Source organism: Vicugna pacos, chromosome 9 (genome assembly GCF_048564905.1).
Source record: "Vicugna pacos chromosome 9, VicPac4, whole genome shotgun sequence".
Taxonomy (NCBI): Eukaryota; Metazoa; Chordata; class Mammalia; order Artiodactyla; family Camelidae; genus Vicugna; species Vicugna pacos.
In genome coordinates this window covers 31738586-31761714 of record NC_132995.1, presented here as the reverse complement: position 1 = coordinate 31761714, position 23129 = coordinate 31738586, and the positions used below count along the sequence as shown (strand labels likewise).

At 49.1% G+C, this 23129-nt stretch overlaps 1 protein-coding gene across 2 annotated transcripts in view; it reads right to left on the bottom strand.

Moving 5' to 3' along the window:
* Positions 1 to 5690, bottom strand: part of SLC6A2 (solute carrier family 6 member 2) — a 39911-nt gene extending 34221 nt beyond the window's left edge. The window contains exons 1-2 of one of the 2 annotated variants that reach the window (XM_072967381.1): positions 5518 to 5690; positions 4693 to 5015 (exon numbers count right to left, since the gene is read on the bottom strand). In XM_072967381.1, the coding sequence (XP_072823482.1) occupies positions 4693 to 4966 (274 nt within the window). In that variant the 5' untranslated portion in view covers positions 4967 to 5015; positions 5518 to 5690. The remainder of the gene's footprint in view (positions 1 to 4692; positions 5016 to 5517) is intronic. The other variant, XM_072967380.1, reaches the window with a different exon arrangement.
* Positions 5691 to 23129: the final 17439 nt, after the last annotated feature.

The following is a 23129-nucleotide window of genomic DNA, read 5'->3' as shown; positions in this document are numbered from 1 at the left end:
AGGAAATATAACCCACAAAGAACAGAATGGAGCTTCACCTCCTTGATTTGAGATATAACACTTCCAATAACAGAATCTAACATAACTTGTAGGCTATCCACAACAGACTATGAGTTCCCTAAAGGCAAGGATTGCCTTGTGCTCCTCTCTGTGTTCCTGGCATATGATGGGCATTAATAAACTTTTTTTTTTTTTGGCTAAATAAATGGATCCTGGCAGTGACTCACAGAGGATGTAGCTAATGAAAGCCCCGGGGCCTTTCTCCACTTGTGCTGTGGCCTAATCCTTACTTAGGCACACAGGCTAGGCAGTTGGGTTTGGGACCGCAGGGCAGGATGTAACATTTATCCTTATGAAATCCCATCTTGATGGGCTCAGCCCCTCAAGATCTTTTTGGCCAGCTCAGAGCAATGGGCCAAATCATGCTGGTAACTCCAGATCACGGTCTCAGCTCCAGCCCCTGATGAACGCCTCTTTCCTGCAAACTTGCTAGCTGGAAGGCTAAACCAGCTGGCTGGTTCCTCTGCATCTGACCTGAGCAGCCAGCGTCAGGCTGAGCAAGCTCAGGGTACAGATGGCCCCCTGCAGCCAGGCCCAATGTGAGGGCTCTGAGTTTGCCAACTCCTGCCCTTTCTACCAGCCGCCACCTCGTATCTGGCCTCAAGAACCCCTAATATTTTGGCCAAGAGGATTCCCAGAGGCCTGTGGGTACCTGAGACCCTGAGCTACTTGCTGAAGGAAGGGAACCCCATCTGGGACCCAGAACCACAGATCTCATGGGACCCCATACAGGGAGGTTAACCCCCATCTTCCAGGTGGGGAAACTAAAGTGGGATAAGGTTAGGCCATCAGAAACCCAAGACCCAAGCCTCACTACTTTCCAGCCTTAGATCCGCCTAACAACCTCCTCTTAGAGTCAGTTCTGCTCCCACCAGAATCAGGACCCTGTCCTACTCTTGGTTCTAGCCTGTGTCTAGCAGTTCAAAGCCACTGAACAATAAACATAACAGTAACAACTTCATTTATTGAGCCCACACTATGTGCCAGGCACTGTTGTGAGTGCTTTGCTTTTATTGTCTCTAATGTCGTGTTGCCCTACAGGAAGATGCTTCCTTTTCTGCACAAGGAAGCTAAAGCCCCTGGGAGGATGAGTGACTTGTCCAAGGCCACATTTCTGGGGAATGTCAGACTCAGATTCAAACTCAGTTCTGTCTGAACCTAAAGGTCATGCCTCTCTGATCAGCCGGACACATCTCAAACAGAAGCCATCATTTACAAAGGATAATTCACAGTGTCCTCTTCCCTGGCAGGGAGGCAGACACGGGGACGCAATCCATCTGTCCAATCCTCCCCAGAGACCAGCACAGGCCGGGTCCAAGACCACAGGAGCAGAGGGACAATCTAGGGACCCCGGAAAGACCCCCACTGCCCGACACTGCCTCCCTGTTTGAGAAGGTTCTGAACAAAGCCTTCGAATTTCCAAGAGTGGTACTCCCCACCAGAAACCACCTGCATCCGTGCATCCCAGCAGCTGGCTTATGGGAAAATGTTCAGACAGGCTGATCTTTCCCAGGAATTCATTCAGAAAATATTAGCCGGGGGCCTAAATGATTGGCACCTCTATCATTTCAAAACCTCCTCCAATCTGGGCCAGTGTGAACAGCTGGTCTTGGAGGTTGTCATGTTAATGCTGGCATCAGAAGAGCACACAGGCTATCAAATAACAGGGCGTGTAAGTCCTGGCTTGGGTGCAGTGCTGAGCCAGGGCACTGAGAGGGACGGATCTTGGGGGTCATCCTAGCTCACCTCCAGCTGTAGTGGGGAATTTGAGCTCAGAGAGAGTGACAGAGATGGGATTTGAACTCAGGTCTTTTGGCTGCTTCTCCAATTACAGGCTATCCACCTGCCAACCTGCTTGCCCATCTCTGGGGCTAGCTTTATAGTTGCTGGATGAGACTTGATCCACAGGGAGCAGCCAGGCGGTCTCAGCAGAGACAAAGACCAGAAGGGGCCAGCCGAGCATCCCCTGGAGGCCTGAGAAGAAAGTTGGAACAGGAGCTGCCTTGGACTCTGAGATGCAGGGCTGTACTGCTCCACTGTGCCAATCATGAACATCTCAGCCAGAAACAGAAATTCACTGGTATAACTTCCCTATCCGTAGCCAGCTAAGCAAGGTCTCCACAGCCTGGTCCCAACTTGCCTTTCCACCCTTATCGCTCCCAGCTTGCCGTTCAGCCAGCCTGCACTTCTGATTTCTGAGATGCTCCCACCTACGTTCTCAGCTAGAATACCTCCTCCCTTCCCCAGGTTTGCTCGTGCCCCACCCATCCCAAGGAGCTGAGTGCCAACCACAGCCCATCTCTCCTCTGAGTTCTTCTCAAGCAGCCCCTCCTCAGGCCTTTAGAGCACGTGACACTTCTCCCAACCATGCCCCACATCTTCCTAAAGATGTGGCATAAGAAGCAGCCGCTACCTTTACTAAGGCTGGACTTCATGCCAGACCCTCCACGGGTATGATCGCATTTAGTCCTCACAGCAGCCCTCGGAGTCGAACACCACTATTTCCACTTGACAGATGAGGAAACTGAGAGATGCCCAATGTCACAGAGCCAGAATCTGGAACCCAGGACTCCACAGCCACGGCTCCCCATCTCTAGGTGCCAACCCCACCCACCACCAGCACATGCTGCCTCACTTTGTTCCTGCTCTGCCTGGATAGGCATTAGGTCTCTGAAGGTTTGCACCATTTCATTAATTTATTCATTCAATAGACGTTTGTAAGGAGAACTTCTATCACATTCCCAGGATCTAGGCCTTATCTTGGGCATTAGATGTCCAGAGATGATAAAACCGCAGTCCCTACCCTCAGCGTGCCCCAGTCTGTTTGGACGACAGACCCACAAAGAGACAAATTACCAAATGACTCAGGATGGGTGATGTGCAGGGCTAGCAAGCCTAGGAGAGGGAGCTTCCGACCAGCTTCGCCTCAACACTGGAACATGTGACAAATCTGCTGTGTTTTGTGCCCTGGGTGCCTGGGACAGGTCACCTTGTATACAGCAGGCACTCTCAGTTGGTGGTGATGACCAAGTGAGCACACAGTGTCAGTGAAAGCCCTGGAATATCCATCTAGCTGATGTGTCCAGCTGGCCATCTGGGGTGCTTTTAGTTTCGACAAACACTTACAACAATGGAAATGACAGTGTAGCAGCGTGACAGCGAAGCCCTTAGGTGACTAAAGCTCCTGACAGGCAGAAGTGGTGGTTAATACATCTAAGTGACCCCTGCAGAGCCCAGCACTGTGCCTCACGCAGAGAAGAACCCAATAAATATTGCTGATTAATGATAGCCCCTTCTGCTGTCTAGGGACACATAACCTTGGACAGTCATGGAGGACATGTTAGATGGAGTGTTCTGGGTTCTCTCAATCTGTCTTTCATTCCTCATCTCCTTGTCTGCTAAAAGGACAGAACATCTGCATTTCTTCTCTCCTTGGATCCAAAGGGCCAGGAGACTTAAACCTGACCAGGACCTTTAAGAAGGGGCAGCAGCCAAACAAGGAAAAGTTTCCCCTCTGGATTGTCTGTTTCCCATGCCTCACCCAAAGCAAATGTCCAGAGTACATACTGAAGCAAATAGGTGGGTCCCAGACACTAAGGGACTAGGTCATGAGCTTTCCCTTTACCCAGCCCCAAACCCTCATCCTGCCTCCCTCTGACCTCCTGGAGTCCTGAGCCAGAGCGCTGCCAGGCAGATAGCCCCATGGATAGAGAAAGGTTTCCAGAGTGGGGGCCCCCTTTGCCAACTTCTTCTTCTAGGTCATTTTCCCCGAGCTCCCTACAGGGTATTCCTGAGCTCATCCCAGCAAAAGGGGGTAGTTTGGGCAAAAGCTCTCAGGAAGGAGTTAGGGCTTAGGACCCAATATCTTGCCCCCTGAGCTGCTTTGCCCAGGACTCTGCCCCGAGTGGGCTGTAGTTGATCTCTAGGCTCTAATCCCGGGGCAAGTGGGAATCGGGTCACCCAGCAGAGGGAGGCAGGAGAGAGGCTGGCTCTTGGACTGGAGTCTCCTCCAGGATGGACTAGGGTCCTGGGGCCAGGACCCCAGGAGGCAGAGGTTTCATCCCAATCAACCAGGCCTCCTGCCTCAAGGACCCAGCCAGCTAGGGTACCTCTGACCCAATCCCACCTAGGCTGTGCGCCCTGGCCCCTCCGGCCAAACAACCACCAACTTGAGAATGGAGTTCTCTCTACCACTGGCTTCTCTTTGCGTGTCTCTGTTCCAGGGTTTCTGTCCCTCAAAGCGCAGGGCCTCCCAAGTGTCTTCAGGGAACTCAAGTCCTCTATCAGAGTGCTGGGGTTAGAGCCACCGTGTGCCTGACTGTCACATCTCATTCACTTCTGGCGCCCCTTCAAGAGCTCTCCAGATATACACCTCCTTTCCTGGGGACCATCAAAAGGTCAGGATTCTTCACCCAAAAGGTGCCCTGGATTCTGTACAAGGTCATGCCTCGATTTCCCTCTTCCACAGGGGACTCCAATCCTTCATCCGTGAGCCCTGTCCTATCCCTTCCTGTGCCCCAGACTTGCCCTTCTGCCTCGTCTTCTCCGATGTATATCCCAGCTCCTCTCCCGGCCACCACTGCGGACCGCTAGCCTCCCAAGTCCAAACCCGCAGCCCATCATGGGGCTCACCGCCGCCGTTCTTGTAGCAGAGATAGGGGAAGCGCCACACGTTGGCCAGGTCTACCGCGAAGCCGACCACCGACAGCAGGAAGTCAATTTTCTTGCCCCAGGTCTCCCGGGGCTGCTCATCGCCGTCGCGGGACGCCAGGAGGCACTGGACGCCGTTGCGCTCTTTCACCACCAAGACTTCCGCAGCTTTGCGCTTTCGCGGGGGCTGCTCTGACCCCGGGCCCGCCCCGCTGTTCTCCGGCTGCACCTGCGGGTTCATCCGCGCCAGAAGCATGGGTGCGGCTGGCGAGGGGCGTCAGTACTGGGAGAACTCCGAGTCTCTGCTGGAATCAAAGAAAAAGATGTGGTCACTGGGCCTTTCTGCCCTGCCTGCGCCTCCTGAGACCTCCCAGGAGAGCCGGGACGCTGTGGTCGGCGCGCTCTGAGCAGACGCAGAGTTCCCAGAAAAGGGCGCACGTCTGTTGGAAAAATTTGGAGGCAGAGGTAGTGGCGCGCCAGACTGGGACAGAACTTAGGTGGAGACAGCCCCGGCCGCGCTGGGGACCCTTCTTGGGACCCTGCAACTCTTCCCTCATTAGCCCGCTCCCGCTTGCCCCAAACGGAGGGGTTTGGACACGCCGAGGCCGAGGTTTCACGAGGCGGTGACCCGGCCCAGGGCAGCAGGCTATTTCTACCCTCAGCTCGGGTCTGCGCCACCTCCAGCAGTCCCAGGAATCTCCCCGGACACTTACATCCCTGCATTTCAAACTCGCTGGCACCCTAGCTTTGCACATCTCAGCCTGGGCCTCCCTGCACACCTAGCCCGGTCCCGCGCGCAGGACGCACTCACGTGTCCGGCGGCCACGGGATCCCGGGTGCCGTGCGCCCTGCCTTCCTGCCCCGGACCCGCCTCGCCTCTCCAGGCTGTGGGGCGCGGGCTGGGGCTGGACTCCGCCGCGTGGCGCTCGGGCGCGGCGGAAGGAGCGCAGAAAGCGCGGGGCGGCCGACGGGGCGCGGGCTGGCTGGTTCTGACCTCGCCGGGCGGAGGCTGGGCTGGTAATGTAGCCTGCGCCCCAGGTAACGCGCCGATTGCATTAACCCAGCGCCGAGCCCGCTCGGTCTGGAGCCTGTTAGCGCTAATGGAGACTGACAGCGCGGCCGGGGATGGGCAGGGGCGGGGGCGCGGCGCGGGCTCAGGGGACAGCGGGAGCCCCGCTCCCCGCGACTCCAGGGACCTGGGCGCCCATTCCCTTTCCAGCACGCACTGGGACACCAGACTCAGCTCCCGGGGACACCAGGCTCTGACCTCCCACCACAGGAAGACAACGAGACTCTCAGAACTAGGATCTCAGTCGCGTTTGAGAGGGGACCGGGAAGGGACTGGGGAGAGCAATGACAGTTCAGTACCAGCTCTATCATCCGCAGCAGGCCACTTAAACTGCCTGGCCAAAGTTTCCGTCAACAGAATGGGAATGTTATGTTCAGTGCTTAGGACGGCAAACTGATGACTGGCGAGCCATTGGGTGGGTTTTGGTGAGTTGGCTCAAATTGAAAGGTCGCAACCCGGCACTTACTCCTACATATGTTTGTTATGGGCAAGTCACAAGGCATTTGAGGTTGTGGCCCCTGTTGTATGAGGCTTAAAATTGCTACTCATTCACTTATTTATTCATTCATGCCCCACTTTGTTCAAGTGTTCTTACATATGCCTACTACGTGCCAAGCACTGTTCTAGGTTTTGGGATACATTAGTGGGCAACTGACTCAAAAATCCCTGATGTGATGGCATTTACAATCAGGGGAGTCAGGGAAAAACAAGAAACATAACAAATACATTATTATGTGGTATATCAGAATGTGATCTGTGCTATGGGGTAAAAGTCAAGCAAGCTGAGGGGATGGGGAGTGCTTTGTGTGCAGAGGGTGCAGCTGCAGTTTGACCAGGGAATTTGAGAAGAGACAGTGAAACAGGTAAAGGAATGAGTCATTTGGACCTGGTATTCATTCATTCATTTACCTATTGGTTAATTTATTCATTCATCAAGCAGAGGCTGATCACCTGCTATATGCCTGATCAGTGCTGGCTAGTGGAGCTATGGAGGTAGTCCTTGCCTTCAAGGAGCTCTCAGTCCAGTGTGTAAAGAGTCCATCACAACCCATTGTGGTCAGGATTAGTTGTGACCACAGGAGTGTGGAAATTGAGTGTGGCTGAATTAGCAAGTAAGGGATGGGGTGGTGATCCAAGAGGGCTTAATAGAAGTGACAGCACTGAAATAAGAAAGATAGGTAGGTACACTGACCTTTCTGTTCTTTAAACATTCCAAGCTCATACCCACCCCAGGACCTTTACACTTGCTGTTTCTGCTGCCTAAGTTGTTCAGGTCTCAGCTCAGTGGCCCTTTTCCGACCACTCAAATTGAAAGTATACCCTTGCTCTCTCTCACATCACCCTATCACCCTATTTTATTCCTTTCATTACATCACTAATCCAGATTTATCTATGTGTTTATTGTATGTCTCCTCTTGGGTGGCATATAAGCTCCATGAAGGCAGGGACCTTGGCTGTCCTACACACTGCTATATTCCTAACATCTGGAACACACTAGAGCATCAATTATGTAAAGCAAATGAATTAATGGTGGTGCATGGGGTTGTTTAGAGCATCTCCATCAGAGCGGCCAGTATGACAGATGTCGTCTCTGGAGGATGCAGAGAGAAGGGAAAGGGAAGACTAGTGGGGTGGTGGATCTGCCTGGACTTTTGGAGGCTGATGGTTGGAGGCAGAAGATCAAGGAAAGGATTGAGCAGAGGTTTCAGGAGGAAAGCCTGGAACTACACCCATCAAGGATGTTCGTCTCCTCTGACCCGTGCACCATTTTGACAAGCCTATGAGGAAAGCACGAATGTAATCATCTTTCCATTTTGGGGGTCAAGAAACTGTGGCTCTGAGGTCTCAGAGGTTGGAGGTGACAGAGTTGAAGTGAGAACCCGGGTCTCCCAGCTCCCAGCCCCTGTCTTCTCCACCAGCTTATGGATGGAGGCACTCAGAATCTCTCTAGGAGTCACGTTCCCCTCCTCTCTTCTACCTCATATCCCATCCATCTGGTCCTGAGAATTCCACCTTTAAATGCCCTGCAAACTCCCACCATCCCATGGCTGCAGCATCCCCACACAGGGTCCCCACCCATCCATCACCTTTCACTGCAGCAGCCTCCTGGCTGGTCACCCCATGCCCAGTATCTTTCCAGCCACATGATATTCACCAGCTGCCAGAGCCTTTTCTAAAACTCAAGTCTGATCACCTCACTCTCCTGCCTAAAACTCCTCTAAGAGACAACACGTCAACGTGATTTAATTAACCCTGGATTTGAGGTAATTCAGTTTTCTCCTTTATACTTCTCTTCATCTGCCAACTTTTCTTCAATGGGCATTTGATACTTCTGCAATCAGAAAAAAATAACCCATAATTTCTTAAAATCTTCCAATCTTTCTAAGATAATATCTACATACCTTCAACAGTACAGACAAGACTCTGCCTGTCTGTTTACCCACATCTCTTACTATTCTAATTCTCTCCTCATTGTCCCTGAAATTCCTTTCCTATCTCCAAAATATGCTTTATTCTTCAGCAATGTGAGAGATACTCAACTATTAGTGGTTCCTTGGAGACCTGGTGCCTTTTTACACCTCTAGATTTTTAAATAGCCTTTCCATCTTCCTCTTGTCTACCTGGAGAACTCCCATTCATCCTTAAAAACCTCAGATGTCACCTCCACTGTAAAGCCTTCCCTGATAACCACCTCCCACAACAGAGTAAACGCCTCCTTTATACTGCTTTGTATATTTGTCTAGTACTTTATTGTGTGACTTCCCCATCAGGGATAAGGACAGTGCCTGATCTATCCTGTTACACAGCGTGCGCTCCAGAAATATGTACAAAACAGAACTAGGAGAGACCTCAATCGCTGGTTGGGTTTGGTGTCTTTGGTTGGGGTTTTTTAATGTTGGATCCTTCCAGAAGTAGAACCTGAAACAAAAATTTGAATTCAAGTAGTTTATTTAGGAGGCAATCCTGGAAGCACTGACAGAGGGGTGGGGAAGTAAGAACGGGAAGGAAACCAGTTGAGGGGACATTAAGGAGCAGTTATGGCTGTGGGCAGCTGGTGTTCAGTCCTGCTGGGAACCTCTTGAAGACAGCATTGATCTTGCCTCAGAGCCGTCCCCCCACCCCCCACTCCCAGGATGCTCCCAGGATGCTAATGTCCCAGCATTTCCAGCCTGCCTGGTGGGCTGAGCAAACTCCCATCAGAGTCCCAGGTACTGACAGTAGGAAGCTGGTGGGCTGGGTCTGCGTTGGCAGGAAAACTAGGTGTCAAGGGGTGTGGGTGGGGTGCTGGAAGTGTTTGCTACAGGGATGGAGGGAAGCCCTCCCCATGCACATCACGGGTGCCAATCAGCAAATCCTGAGAGTGCCACCTTGTGGTTTCAGAGACTTCTGGAGGACAGCAGTTTGGACACTAGCCTGGGTCTGGGCTGAAGGGGAAGGTGTCTCTCTCCATCTCTGGCCCCAGACTCCCTGCCCTCAGTTCCAAGAGCCATGGGGCCATGTGGCTTCTCTCTGTGCTCTGCATCCTACCCTTCCAGGTGGCCTGAGGGCCAGGCGGTGGAGCATTATCAGAGCTAACGTGATCCCTGGGGAGGCGTCACTTCCACTTACCATGGCACTTGGTGACACAGGCCATGGGCACGAGGCTGGTGCTGTCAGACCAGCTCTGGTCATCTCCCCAAGGACACCAAGACCCTGACACACAAAGGCTAGTCTGGAGGATATTTGGAATCCAGAAGACTGGGTCCTGGAAGTGTCTGGAGGATACTATCCGAACCTGCAGCTCCATTGCCCTGATGGGGAAACTAAGGCCAGAGAGGAGGAGAGGTTCGCCCATATATTCCTCCTTTCATCCTTCTCTCTCTCCATCCCTCCCTCGCTCCTTTTCCCCCTTCTTTCTCTTTTCCACTTATTTGTGTGTGTGTGGTGGGGGGTTATTTTTTTCTTTCTTTCTATCAGGGCCTTGGACCTCTGTCCTTGCCACGACCTGTCCTGGGTCATCAGTCACTGGTATAGGTTACGCTGCATTTACAGATAACAAAAAGTGCCCTCAATAAAAGACTCCTATGATTTGTTTCTGGGCTCTTCATTCTGCTCCATTGGTCTGTTTTCTGTGTCTAAGCAAGACCACGTTGTCATAATGAACACTGCTTTCCTGATACGAGCTTTCAGTCATAAGATGAATCAGTTCTGGGGATGTAAAATACAGCATGGTGACTACAGCCAGCAACAAACACTCTATCGTATATTTGAAATTTGCGGAGAGTAGATCTTCTCTGTGTCACCACACACACAAAAGGTAACCATGTGGGGTGATGGATGTGTTAATTAACTTAATTATGGTAACCACAGCATAGCGTATCTGTATATCAAATTATAACATCATACACTTTAAATATACACAATTTTTTTGTACATTATACCCCAATAAAGCTGGAAAAACAAACAACATTTCCTAATAGTAAGTATTCCTATTGGATGGGGCAAGACTCTCCAGCTCTTTTTCTCTGGAAGTGTCTTGGCAATGCTCTTCCCTACAAATTTCAGAATCAGCCTGCTGAGTTCCATGAAAAATCCTATTGGAGTTTCACCTGTGATTACATTGAATCTATAAATCAATTTGGGGAGAATTGACTTTTTTTTTTAATGGTATTCAGTCTTCTTATCCAAGAAAACAGGACTTTTCTGTTGTGCATCTTTAATGTACACAGTATTTAAAATGGAGTTTTAGGAGACTTGCAGATCCTTGCACAGACTCCAGCTCCAAATCCCTAATATCACTGCCCACTAGTGTCTGTGCTCTTCTCTTTTTCCCAGTGGTGTCACCAGTACTACACATGGACCCAAATGATTCTTTCAACTACTTTCCCTCCCACTTCCCACATGTCTCTCTGGCCATCTGATATCTATTCCTAGAAAACTTACCAAGTTAAGCTTTCTCTGTGGACTGAAGAGGCAGAATGGCTAAAAGCACGAATTTAGGAGCCCTATTGCATGAATTTGAATCCTGGCTCCAGACTTACTATCTGTGAAATCTTGGCCAAGTTCCGCTACTCCTCCTGTGTCTCAGTTTCCTCATCTGTAAAATGGGTAAAATGGTGATAAGAAATAGGACTTACCCCATCCCATAGCTTGTTGAGAGGATTAAATGAATAAATACATGTAAAGCACTTATAACAGTGGTACAGCATACATGTTACTTCTTGCTATTGTTTCAAAAAGTTTAATATCTCCATGTCTGTGGGAGGCAGGGATCTTCGGAATTTTTAGCTAGGTTTATCTGACTTCAAATATAGGTTTGTACAACAACTATGAGTGTGGAATTGGAGTCTTTAAAAAGCTGGATGAGTTCAAAACCTTATTTCACCATTTACCTGCTGGCTGACTTTGGTTTCTGAGCCTCAGTTTTCCCACCTGTAAATTGGGTATAACACACCTGTTAAATAAGACCATCAATGGGAAAGACTTGGATGAGACTCATAGGAAGGGATTCCTTTGTCAAGGCTTCGTGTTGTCAGTTGCATTCACGTCCTTGAAGGTCATCTGTTTCTTGCTAGAGTTCTGTTGCCCCTTTTCCTCTTTTCCAGCTCCTGCTAATCTAGCAGATTGTTCAAAGTGCAGATTCCTGGGTCTGGCCCCAGAAATTTAGAGTCAGTGGATCTGCAGTGGGGACCAAGAATCTGAATGTATATGGCATGTTTAATGCCTTTTAAAATATGTATATAAATAATCCCAGTATTATATGACTCATAACCATGGTCCCAGGTTGAAAATGGCTGAAGTGATTTCCACTGGCATCGCCCCACCTAAGAGCCTTCTTTCCCTATCACTTGGGGCTTCTTCCTTTTGCTCTGGCTACACTTAGCAAAAAACACAGCCACTTCCTGGCTGAGCTGTCTTCTCCCTGGGAAGGGTGAACGGGTGCCCTCTAGGGCACAGAAGGGAGAAAAGCCGCTTCCTGCTCATTGTCTAAGGGACCGTTGCAGAGTTACCAGGAGCAGCAGTAAGGTAACTTAGCAGAGCAGATATGTGGGATGGGCAAGGGGACGGAGGTGGGGACTGCATCCTCATCAAGCTGATCTCCATGAGGCCACAACATGGGGTTGTCCACAATGAAGCCAAGGGCTGTGGGATCTGGCCCCAATCTGGGCTGGTCCTGCTCTGCCCTTGTGCCCAGGAACCTGCATCTAATAAGCCACTTAGTGATGGCAGCACAGGCGAGACCACACACAGAGAACACCTGCCCAAAGCACATCCTTACAAAGCCTGCCTCTTCCTAGGACTGTACCCTTGACCCCCAAGATGAAAGCTGAGTGGTTCGAGGGCAGAGTCAGGGGAACTATGGAGCAAGGCTCAGGGTAGTGATTTTCTGTCCTTCTTTATGGTAAACACTGTTACCAAGTCCAAACTCTGCTCACTGCAGGACAGGCCAATAAGAGGTGTTGGAGCAAGGAATACCAGCTGTCCACGTAGGTCAGGTCATGGTGTTCCTGTAAACGTCCAACAAGGCAAATGTTATTCTCTGTTCTGTAACCTTTTTGTCTCTATACCAATGGGAAAGTGTTATACTCTTAAAGGTCAGAACCTTCAGAATGGGCTATCCTGTATATTTCAGGCTATCTACAACATACTTTTATAAAAGGTACAGAACCAGTATGACTGCTCTTAGGAAACAGAGCACAGGGTTAGCGCTAAAGGAACAGATCTAATATGGAGTCAGACTTGTTCTTCCCTAGAACAACACCATCACCCTCCCCTCTTAGTTTCTCAGGATATCCCTGCCCCTTGGCCTCCTTTCTGTGACAGGCGGGCATAGTGGCACGCAACTTTCATACCAACTACTTGGAGCATCTTATCATGGCTCTGTGGTTTATTAGCTGTGTCCACCTGGGCTGCTCTGGGCCTCAGTTTTCTCTTCTGTACAACAAAGCTCATCATAGCACTTCTCTCATAGGGTAGCTGTAAAGCTTAAATGCATCATTGTTGTGAAACTCTTCATGTTGGGCACGTACTAAATAGACAATAGGTATTTACTGTATATTTGGCAGTCTTTCTAGTCATTGAGCATCTATTGGTTCTAGGTACCATGCTAAGTATTATTTCATATAATACTCACAATTATTATTCCTACTTTACAGATTAAAGAATTAATGGTGAACATGGTTAAATGCCTTGCCTAGGGTCACATGGGTAGGATGGGACAGAAGGTGGGATTTGAACAGATCTAGGCTGGTTCTAGGGTACACGCTCTTAACCACTGTTCCATCCTGGTAGCTCAGGACCAAAGCCCATAAACACACCCTGCCGGAAGTCAGACCCCAGCTCACCAGGGCACAGGAGGGGGCTTAAAGGGCTTTGTCGGGGGTGGAAGAGGCCGCCCTCCCAAGCGTGAGTGCCCAGCTCCCAGAGGCTTCTAGACTGAGCCCCCGAAACATGAGACCAAATCACACAGTGGGGATTGCTTGCCTGACAGTCTCCCAGGCACTCGTAAGGCTGGGGGAGGGGGTCATGGGAGGAAGCGGGCTCTAATCATTTCACTGATAACCCCTCCTTTTTTTCCTCCCTGTTCCCCAACCCACTTAGAAGCCAGGATGTCTAGAGCTTAGAGGGATCTCGCTGCCTCTTTCTGAAATAGGGCGACACAGTGGGTTATTAGATGCTGACAGTTTAGGGTCACACAGGCATTGCTTTATGTGACTTTGAGTCATAGAAAAAGAAAGTCCAACCCCCAGCCGTGTCCTTTTAACCCTGACTATTGAAGGAGTGCCTCACTCACTCACTGATCCCCATTTCAACAGAGGGAAGCCAGGCTCGGGGTCAGAGCCTTCTAGCCCAGTGTCAAAAAGTACAATTGAATAACAGTGTTTTCTTCTCCTTGCATATTTATTGCTAAGCTTACCATCTATTTATAGCATGTGGTAGTGGTTTTTGATTTCTGATAGTGATATAAAGTTTCTATCATTATTTATTAGTCTAACTTAATGATTTTAAACTTATCTCAGGCTTACATAATAATATAGACAATTTTATAAGAAACAACTAGCTAGCTTAAGAAACAAAAACGTTAGAAATATGGTTGAAATCCCTGTGTATCTCTCCCCAGTTATATTCCTCTCCCTCCCACCTCCCCTGACCGGACAGCATCTTTACATAATGTTGATTATTGCCAAGCACTTATCTATGCTTTCACTAGATGGATGACATGTAGAGGGAGAGACGGATAGATGGAAGGATAAAGACAGAGACAGACATAGGGATAAATAACTAGAATTACATGTGTGTGTTCCTAAAATCATCTTATATATAAGCATGTGTGTCTGAGGCTTAACACACAAGGAAAAAGTACAGAAAACTGTAATAATTTTAAGTGCACTTTTTACATAGTAAATACACCCATATTTACACAACTCAGGCTATCAAAAAAGTGATCAGAACCCCAGCATTTCCCCTTGTTCCCGTCTCCCAGCCAACATCTCCTCCCTGCTCCTGAGGTAACACTATCTTGCCCTCTAAGGGCATAGATTAGTTTTGTCTGTCTAAACAATAGAAAGCATTGTCTTGCACATGTTTAAAGTTTATACAAATGGCATCGCTCTGCATGAATCTTTCTGCAAATGTTCTTGAGATTTTTCCATGTTGATACTTGAGCTTCCTTTTGAAAACAAATGTATTTAGTTGAGAAGAGTGAGTTGATTTAAAGGAAACCATCAAGTGCACACTAGGACAAGTTGGACTCGGACTGCCAGAGAAACTCCACTGCCGTCCCCCTTTAGAGATGTGAAAACTGAGGCCCCAGAGAGTAGGAGCTGTACCTCTGGGTCACTTTGCAAATTCCTGGCACAGCTGGGACGAGGGCCTCAGCCCGAAATGGCCAAGGCCAGAGATCTTTTCTACTATGTCATGTTGGCAAGAAATGTCTCTCTCCACCCCACCCACAGCAACAGATGTCAATGCTATTTCCTAGCCAGGGTTAGTTCTTAACCTTGAACCACACAAAGTAAACTGTTTTTGTGAGTCGATTGTTTTAGAATTAAGCCCGGGAGTGGGGCGGTGTGGTGCTGAGGGGAACAAGATAGCGGTCCAGCCTTCAAAGTTATGACAAGCCTTCCACTTGGCAGCCCACCTCGGTGACCTATATTTTAATACGGGCTATTAGATTATTGCTAATGAGACATCTTAGGGATAAAAGAATTATGCTCGCTGCCGGGCTGTGGTAAAAGTACAATTGAATTAAGGGCTGAAATCGTTTAGGACTCTGCTAGACAACCTGTCCCCCAGGCTGGGCCTGAATGGAGATATTAAGCTTTGGAAATTACACGGGGAAAATAAGTATAATTGATCTAAGGGAACTTCACTCGTCTAAATTAAATAATGTGATTGTTACAGGCAGAAAGGATCGGGAGGAGGAGCCGGACAGAAAAGGCTGGCTATCTGCAAACAAAGTTAAAAGTCAAAGCCTTGGGGAATTGACTTTCCCCTAATGAGCCGAGTACCCTCCTGTTGGCTCTGAGAGTAATCTTGGGCACCGGTGGGAAATGCACCTAGTCTGAGCATCGCAGAATCTGTGATGTGGCAGGGACCCCCGACCTTCCCCTTCACCTTCCCCGATCTGGTACCTGAGCACTTCTGGCTCCCAGTGTGGGCACTCATGCCCACTGCAGCGCCCCCAGGCAGGCTGTCCAGCATCTGTACTCTTGGTTAGAAGAGATTTCGCTGCTGGTGGCCAGTTAGAAGCTTTAGCGTAGCACGGGTCCACTCACATAAGTCCTGCCCGTTGGAACGCCAAAGGTCCGTGCAATGCCACTTCCCCGGAACAAGATCCCACCCTCTCCTGAGCCACCCTCCATCGCTGCTCAGTTGTGTGCGCAGGGCCCACCTGAGGCCAGGTCTTGAGTGGACAGACTGCATTTACACAACTGTGAAGCCCAGGCCCTGTCTCTAAGGAACTCACGGGCTGAAGGAGGGAAGTTATGTTCCTCGCTCTGACCTAAATGTTTGCATTCCACCAGCTCTGTCATTGATTCTAGGTTATATGGGGGCAAGGCTAGTCCTAATGCTGTTTATACAATGGCAGATGCCTCCAGCCCCAGCCAGCCAGGCAGGGCAGGTCCTGCCCATCAGTGAGGGTGGAGACATCTCACCTCCTCCATCTACCCCATCCATCTAAGCGCCCCACCGGCAGCCCCCTTCACCTCCCAGCTCCTGTCTATCATACCCCTAGGCCACATAGCTGGTTATTTGGAAGGTGAGACTGGAGTCGTCTCCCCATCCCTAAATATTGCCGCTTCTAATGCCTTAAAGCCCAGAGTTAATCCTGTTGTTTTAACTATTACCCTCTTCAGGCTAAAAACCAACTAGAATATGTAGGCACAAGTGACTTCCTCCCTTTATCCCTTCTCTTTTTCTTCTCTCTCCCTCTCTCCCTTCCCCACCCCCTGTTTCCTTCTTTCCCACAAGTGTTTCCTGAGCAACTATTACGTATCAGGAACAGTTCTATGAGCCAGACTGTAATAGTAAAGACAGATGAGGTCTCTGCGTAAACTCAAGCAGGGAGAAGTCTAGAAACAAATAAACAGGCAAATAAATCAGCTGTCACAAGATACTGACAAAGTCTTGCAGACGATACCAGAGCAGTGGGTTAACTCAGAAAGCCTGGGAAGGGCCAGGAGTTGGGTGCTCAGGGAAGCCCTTTCCAAGGCCTCCCCAGTTGAGAGACCAAAAGATGAGAAGGACCCAGGTCGGCAGAGGACAGGGAGGGGTGACTCGGGCAGATAAAGCCCTGGTGTGGGCTGGAGGCAGCGGAACAGCAAGACAAGACGGGCATGACCCCCAGCTGTGAGTAAGGACAGAGGGCGGGAGAGGAAGTGAGAGGTGGGCGGTGGCCTGATTTTAAGCTGCCTCTTGGCTGCTCTAAACAGGACGGTGTTACCTCAATGCGATGAGAAAGCCATTGAGGGCTTTATACAGTGAGCAGCACTTTCAAGCTTGTATCTAAAGGGTCTGTCCAGCCCTATGTTCAGAGAGGCAGGCAGGGGTGGAGCAGAGACCTGGCAGGAGTCCTGGAGTCACCGGGAGAGAAGAGGGGGCGGTGAGGAAGGAGGGTTGAGGCAGATGGAGGAGGATGGGCAGGAGCTAATGGTGGTTGTAATGATGAGTTTAAATTGCACTCCAAAAACCTGTCTGGGGACACTTTCTGTTCCTGAAAAAAGCAAAAGAAATACTGAAAGAGTAAATGGACGTGCTGTGTCTAGTTCCTTACATGTGGGACTGCCCTGCCCAGTCCTTCTGGGAACTCATCTTCAGACCTTTCTCTGTCTTTCAAAGTGGGACAACCAGGCTGCCTGCCCCTGGACCCCACCCAGGGATGGGTCTGCTCCCTGGATGGGTCTGTGAATGGGGCAGGGCACGGAGTCTGACGGTTCTAAAGTACATCCCCAAACCTCACCCTGTCAACAAAGAGGTGACTGTTAGTGTGTAGTTGGGAGATGTCTCTATTCCGCAAAAGCCAGCTATTGAGTTGGAGAGATGCCCATGTTAATCTCCAGAGATGATGTTTCTGAAAGCAGAAGCAGGAGCTCTAACGTTTGTGGTAGGAGCTCCTTTTTCTATTAATTGAGGAGAGAAAATGAATTGGCTCTTGCTGACCTCCATCTTCCCTGTCACGCTTGGCACAGGCTCCACCCTTTGGGCCTCAGCTTTCCATTCTGAATAATGGGTGGAGCGATTCCCACTGTTCGCTTCTCTTCTGACCTTCTATGTCCTTACGAAGAGAGAGTGATGAAATAGTGGGTTGATGGGCACTATAACTAGGGGTGAAGGAGATTGCTTTGAGCAAATGGTGAGCCCCCTGGCTGTCTAATTGTGTCCTGCGTGGGGTGGGGCGATGCTATTGGCTAGGAAGGAATCCAATGGGAGGGGAGGGCCAGGGGCAGGATGGTCTGGCTGCTGCAAAGGACTCAACTATATAGTGTGTAATTAAATTTTCCCGACTTCCCTATTTGTTTTGGTCACCTGGGGTCTTTGCAGAGCCTTCATTTCTTTCCAACTGCCTGATTTTCTTATTCCCTTTTCTTTTTTTCCTGTTACCTTCAGACTTTGAAATTATCTCAGTGACTCAGCTAGTTGACTTCTTATTAATTCCAGGCTCCCGTGTCCTATCTGCCCATTTTCCTTCCTATTTCTCAGAAGCCTGGCTTGTACTTGAACTCTTCCTGGCAGCCACCAATTAAGGCACTATCAGCGACTCCCTGTTCCCTTCGCCTCCAAAGTCCTGTGGTCCTGGGTCACCTTCTACTCGTCATAGTTCCTCGCTGAGAGTTCTAAGCCCCATTTCTAGAGTGGAAAGAGAATTAGAAGTTTCTGCATATTTTCTAAAACAAAACAAAACCCCAAACAAATAAAACAAGACCCCAAATAAAACAGGTCAGTTGAACATCACAACTGTGACGAATAAGATAAATCACAAAACTTCTAGGAGGGAAGAGACTCCAGAGTTTGTCCAAAGCGGTGCTTCTCTCCACCATGTCGTCCCCAGACAGTGGCCACTGAACATGTGCTTGGATGCCTCCCACGACAGAAGGCTTACTTCTTCCAAAGGGAGCCGACTCCACTTTTAGACCTCTCAGATTGTTAGGGAGCTGTCTCCCTAGAGCTTCCTCCCGCCGGCCGTGGGTTTAGCCCCTGGTTCCACGTGGAAGAAGCGAATTCCTTCCGTCTATAACAACCCCACAGATATTTGAGGACGGGGATAACCGCTCGCTCTCCCACCTCGTCACCACTCCTACCCACCTTGGGTTTTCTCACCTCTGGGCCAAGCATCCAGCCCCCATGCCTTTAAGTGTGTCTCAAGAGACAGATACCAAATCATAGCTCCTGGAATTGCCTTTGGAATTCAGCAGCCGCCAGGGACATCAATGCTAATTACTTAAGAAGCCACAGGGACACATTTCGTCCTCTCCCCAGCCCTTGACTTTCTCATGTTTCCTTGATCTTTCCAGCATGGACCCCCGCCTGCATCTGGGGCCTCCACACTTAGGGGCCCAGCATGACCTGGGGTGTAACATGGAGTATAAGCTTCCTGAAGGCCAAGACGAGATCTTGTTTATCTTACACCCTGGCTGCTAATACAGTGCTGGCACCAACCACTTTGTTGAGAGACTGGCTTGGCATTTGGGCCCGACTGGGTGTTCTGAACAGGCAGGAGGGATGGGGAGGGAGCCATGTGTTGCAGGCTCATCTGAGTGTGAATTAGCCAGCTGCCCTGAGACAATCAGGTTGCTTGTTTCTCAGGGGGAGGCCTGGGAATGCGGAGCACCGCTGCTGCAGCTTGTTCAGCACCATCTTTGGAAATAGTACATTTACCAAAAGGGACTCTGAATTTCCTAGGGCTGCTGGCACAAAGTGCCACAAACTGGTGGCTTTAAACAAGTTATTGTCTCACAGTGCTGCAGGCTGGAAGTCTCAAATCGAGGTGTCAGCAGGGTCTTGCTCCCTCTGAAGGCTCTAGGAAAGAATCTCCTTGTCTTTTTCAGTATCTGATATTTGAAGGCGATCCCTGAGGTTCCTTGGCTTGGAGCTGCAAAGCTGCAATCTCTGCCTTCCACATCACATGGTTGTCTTCTCCCTGTGTGTGTCTGCGTCCATGTTTTTCTCTTTCTATAAGGACACAAGTCATATCGGATGAGCCCTCACCCTAATGACTTCATCTTAAATTAACTAATTACATCCCAAAGACCTTTTTTTTTTTCCAAATAACTTCACATTCTGAGCACCTCAGGTTAGGACTTCAACATCTCCTCTTTAGGGGGACACAATTCAAGCCACATCAAGTACCAAGATCTCTTTTACTCTCAGCCATTGCTGTCTCCAAGCTGATGGCCAAAGGATGACCTCAATGACAAAGCAATTGAAAGGTTGCCATGAATGACCCAAGACTAACAGTGCCGTTCAGCCGACTATGGTCCACCCCCAGAGGTCCATGAAGGGGCAGATGTGGGTGGTCTCTGTAGTGTTTCCTAATCTCATTTAATCTGTATGATGCTACTCTGGCCAGGATGTCCACATGTGCCCTGTGCTAGGTGACACACCAGCCTATCTGGGCAGTACATGGTTGGGTTCTAAAGCTCAGGACCCTGAGGGTTGTCATTTACTTTTTCTTTCCTAAAGAAGAGTAAATATTATGAGTTGCCCCAGACAGAGGCTGAAAGCTTTCTGGTAGCTTCTTCTGATCAGGCTCAGATTGGGGACCTTGGACCTCTGGTGGTGTCTGAACTGGAGGATGATCTTATGTGACACAGCCTCAGAGCAAATGTATTCAGTTCAGATGATATAATGATATTTGGATTTTTTCCCCTAGTACACTAGTTATAAAGAAAAATTAAAAATTGATTCCTACTAGAATGGATTTATTAGCAGATGTTGGGGATAAGCAGGAAGCCACAACTTAACTTTCCTTTATAATTCAAGGGGAAAAAAATGACTGATCTGATTCAAACTTTAGAAAATAAGCTTGATTTTTTTTTCCAGTTTAGAGTTCTGGTTCACATCATTGGACAAGACTGAAAAGCATGCTTGTTCTGAGGAAGGCAGTTTATAGTCATCAGAAGTTGTCAACAGGACGTTGGTACCCAGCACATAGTAAGCGCTCCATACACCTCCACTTCTTCCACCCCCATCCCCCATCCCTAGCATGTGACTGCACCTGGGACAAATGGAAGAGCATCCCTACCTTCTACTCCTCGGCTGCTGTGTGGAGGTGGTTGGGAGAATGAGCACCCATCTCTCCCATTCTCCCTGGTCCTACCTCTGCCTCTCTCTATACCTCTGCAAAATGGGTTGCCCAGGACAATCTAGGCAAGTTCACTGCTGAGCTCCGAGATCCTTTGGGGGAAGAAATATTAGATTATATCCACCTGAGTCTCCAGATTTCCCAAAGCTCAGACAGTAATGTCAGCTTTTAAGGAAACACTTTACATTTGCCAGGATGTTACAGTTTGCAGGGTTTTCTCTCACTCTCACTCTCTCGGTCTCTCTGTCTTTGTCTTTCTCTATTTCTGTTTCTCTCTCGCATGCCCATTCATGCTCTCTCTCACATGCACACTCACACACACTCACACACACACACACACACATTTGGTCTGAACTGGCCCAAAATCTCAGTGGCAGGATGTAAAGGAAGTAATATCTCAACTTTACTGATGAGGAAACTGAGTCCCAGGGAGGGTGAGGGATGTGACAGTAAGTCAGAGGATGAACAGAGGGATCGGAACCGAAGTTTCCTTACCCAGGCGCTCTTTCCCCTACATTACGGGGATGCTTAGAGCTGAGGCGAAAGTGGAAGTGGGGTGAGGTGCACTGAGGCAAAAGTGGAGAGTGGGATGGGGAAGCCTTGAGCTCTAGGATGGGACCCTCCTGATTCTTTCCAGGCGGCCGCCCTCTGCAGTCTCTTCGGCAATGTGCAGAAGTCCCCACATCCCCCGTCCTGCTCAAATTTGCCCCAAGCCTGATCAAGGACAATAAACAGGGAATAAACAAGGCTTTTCCTCCCACCCCAGATCACTCAGTCTCCCCCTCCGTGCTGACCCCACCCCAGGGTCGATGCCTCATTGCTATCGGTGCACTGGGGCTGGGTGACCTCTGTAAGCACTCGTCTGTAAACTGCACAGACCATGGTTGAGGAAGTATGGGCCTCTGACGTGGCTCAAGGGCTGCCATGTGAGGGATCAGAACGAAGGGGGCCTCCATTCAAGGTCATATGACCACTTCTACCCTCAGGTGTGACTTCACGAGGGTCCTAAGCCCTCTCCCACCATGTCTTATCAGCTTTCTCCAAAGGCCTTGCATGGTAGACAAAGCCATGATGATGATTTCCTTTTAGAGAGGCAGGAACGGTGGCTCGGAGAGATGGAAGCGGCTCTGTGGGGGGGTGTAGGGTCAGAGCTAACAGATGAGATCGGGGACTCGGAACATCAGGCCAGCTCTGCCCCCAGAACTGTGGAAACTGTCTGCCCCCAGAGCCGGACCCGCAGTGACTTGGCTTCACCGGCTCTCAGCTTCCTCATTTGTAAAAGAGGCCAATTGCTTCTTTGGAGACACTACAACGGTCCAAAGAGGTAACTACTTTTTGATTTGCCTTGAGAATCATTAAAAAAAAGAAAACATTTTTGGCCCCATCATACAAATGTCCTACTGAGTCAATGAATGAATGGAGATAAAACTGAGATATACATGTGACTGTTATGAGTAAGTTCAAGGCAGAAAACAAAGTCATTTCCCAAAGACGTCCTCTGAAGGCCAGAGAGCTGCAGAACGTACCACGGGACCAATGATCTGGTTCCTTCACTTCTGAGCCATTTATGGTTCATGTCTGAATGTTCCCTCAACCATCCAGCATTTGCCAAACTAGTTAGTCATGCCCATGACGCAGGCAGTGCAGGGTGATGATGGGGAAAGGGGTGGTTTTGGCAGATTTAAAGGCAGCTTACCCGCAGGTTGGGTTTCTGTTGAAACACAATTTAAACAAAGAGCCAAACTGACACTGGTGGAAGTAACAGTGCTTCTCTTTCAGGATTTATCTCTTTTGTTTCTTTGCCAAGAAACTCTGAAGTAGAGAGTACTCACTTACCAATTTGTCCAGAAATATCATGGCAGAGTTGAGGGGGTAACGCAAGGTCTACACACGTGGCAGGATTTGGATGGAGAGGCCGGATACATTGCGATCAGGCTGGGGGACTACTGAACCAATGCTGGGTTTTACTGCACATTGAATCTATTTTCTGAGAAAACACCTGTGTTCAAATTAAATCTGCTGGATCAGAAATCCCTGTTTGCTCCCTAAACTTTCCCGTTCATTTTATTTGACAAATCCTTTGTTCTCCAGCCTATGAGTCTGAAAGGAAAGTCACTCTGAATGGAGTGAAGGTGATTTCAGTAGCCCCGTTAACACAGTTCACAAAGCCCGTGTTTACCTTTCAAGAGAAATTACTTTTTCTTAACAATTGGGCAAAGTGCTGAGATTTTGCTTCGATGATCTCAATTTGTGGCATCTTCTAGTTTAATATACTATAAACAGGTGATTGAATCCAAGAAATCTGGAACAATCTGCACGTTTATCTTGTGAATGTTTTTCACTGAAGAAAACTTGGTGTATGTGTGTGCAAAATAAGTTTAGGGGAAACATCTGGCATTTCTGCTATAGAGAAGTGAATTACAATTCAGTAATGCTAACCCAAACCACCATTCTGGAAGGGATTCTATCCTTCCTCCAATTCCAGCTCCCCAAGTTATCACTCACCTGAACAGAGGAATTTAATATTGAATACAAATTTCACTGGAAATGCATCTTTTAATAAAA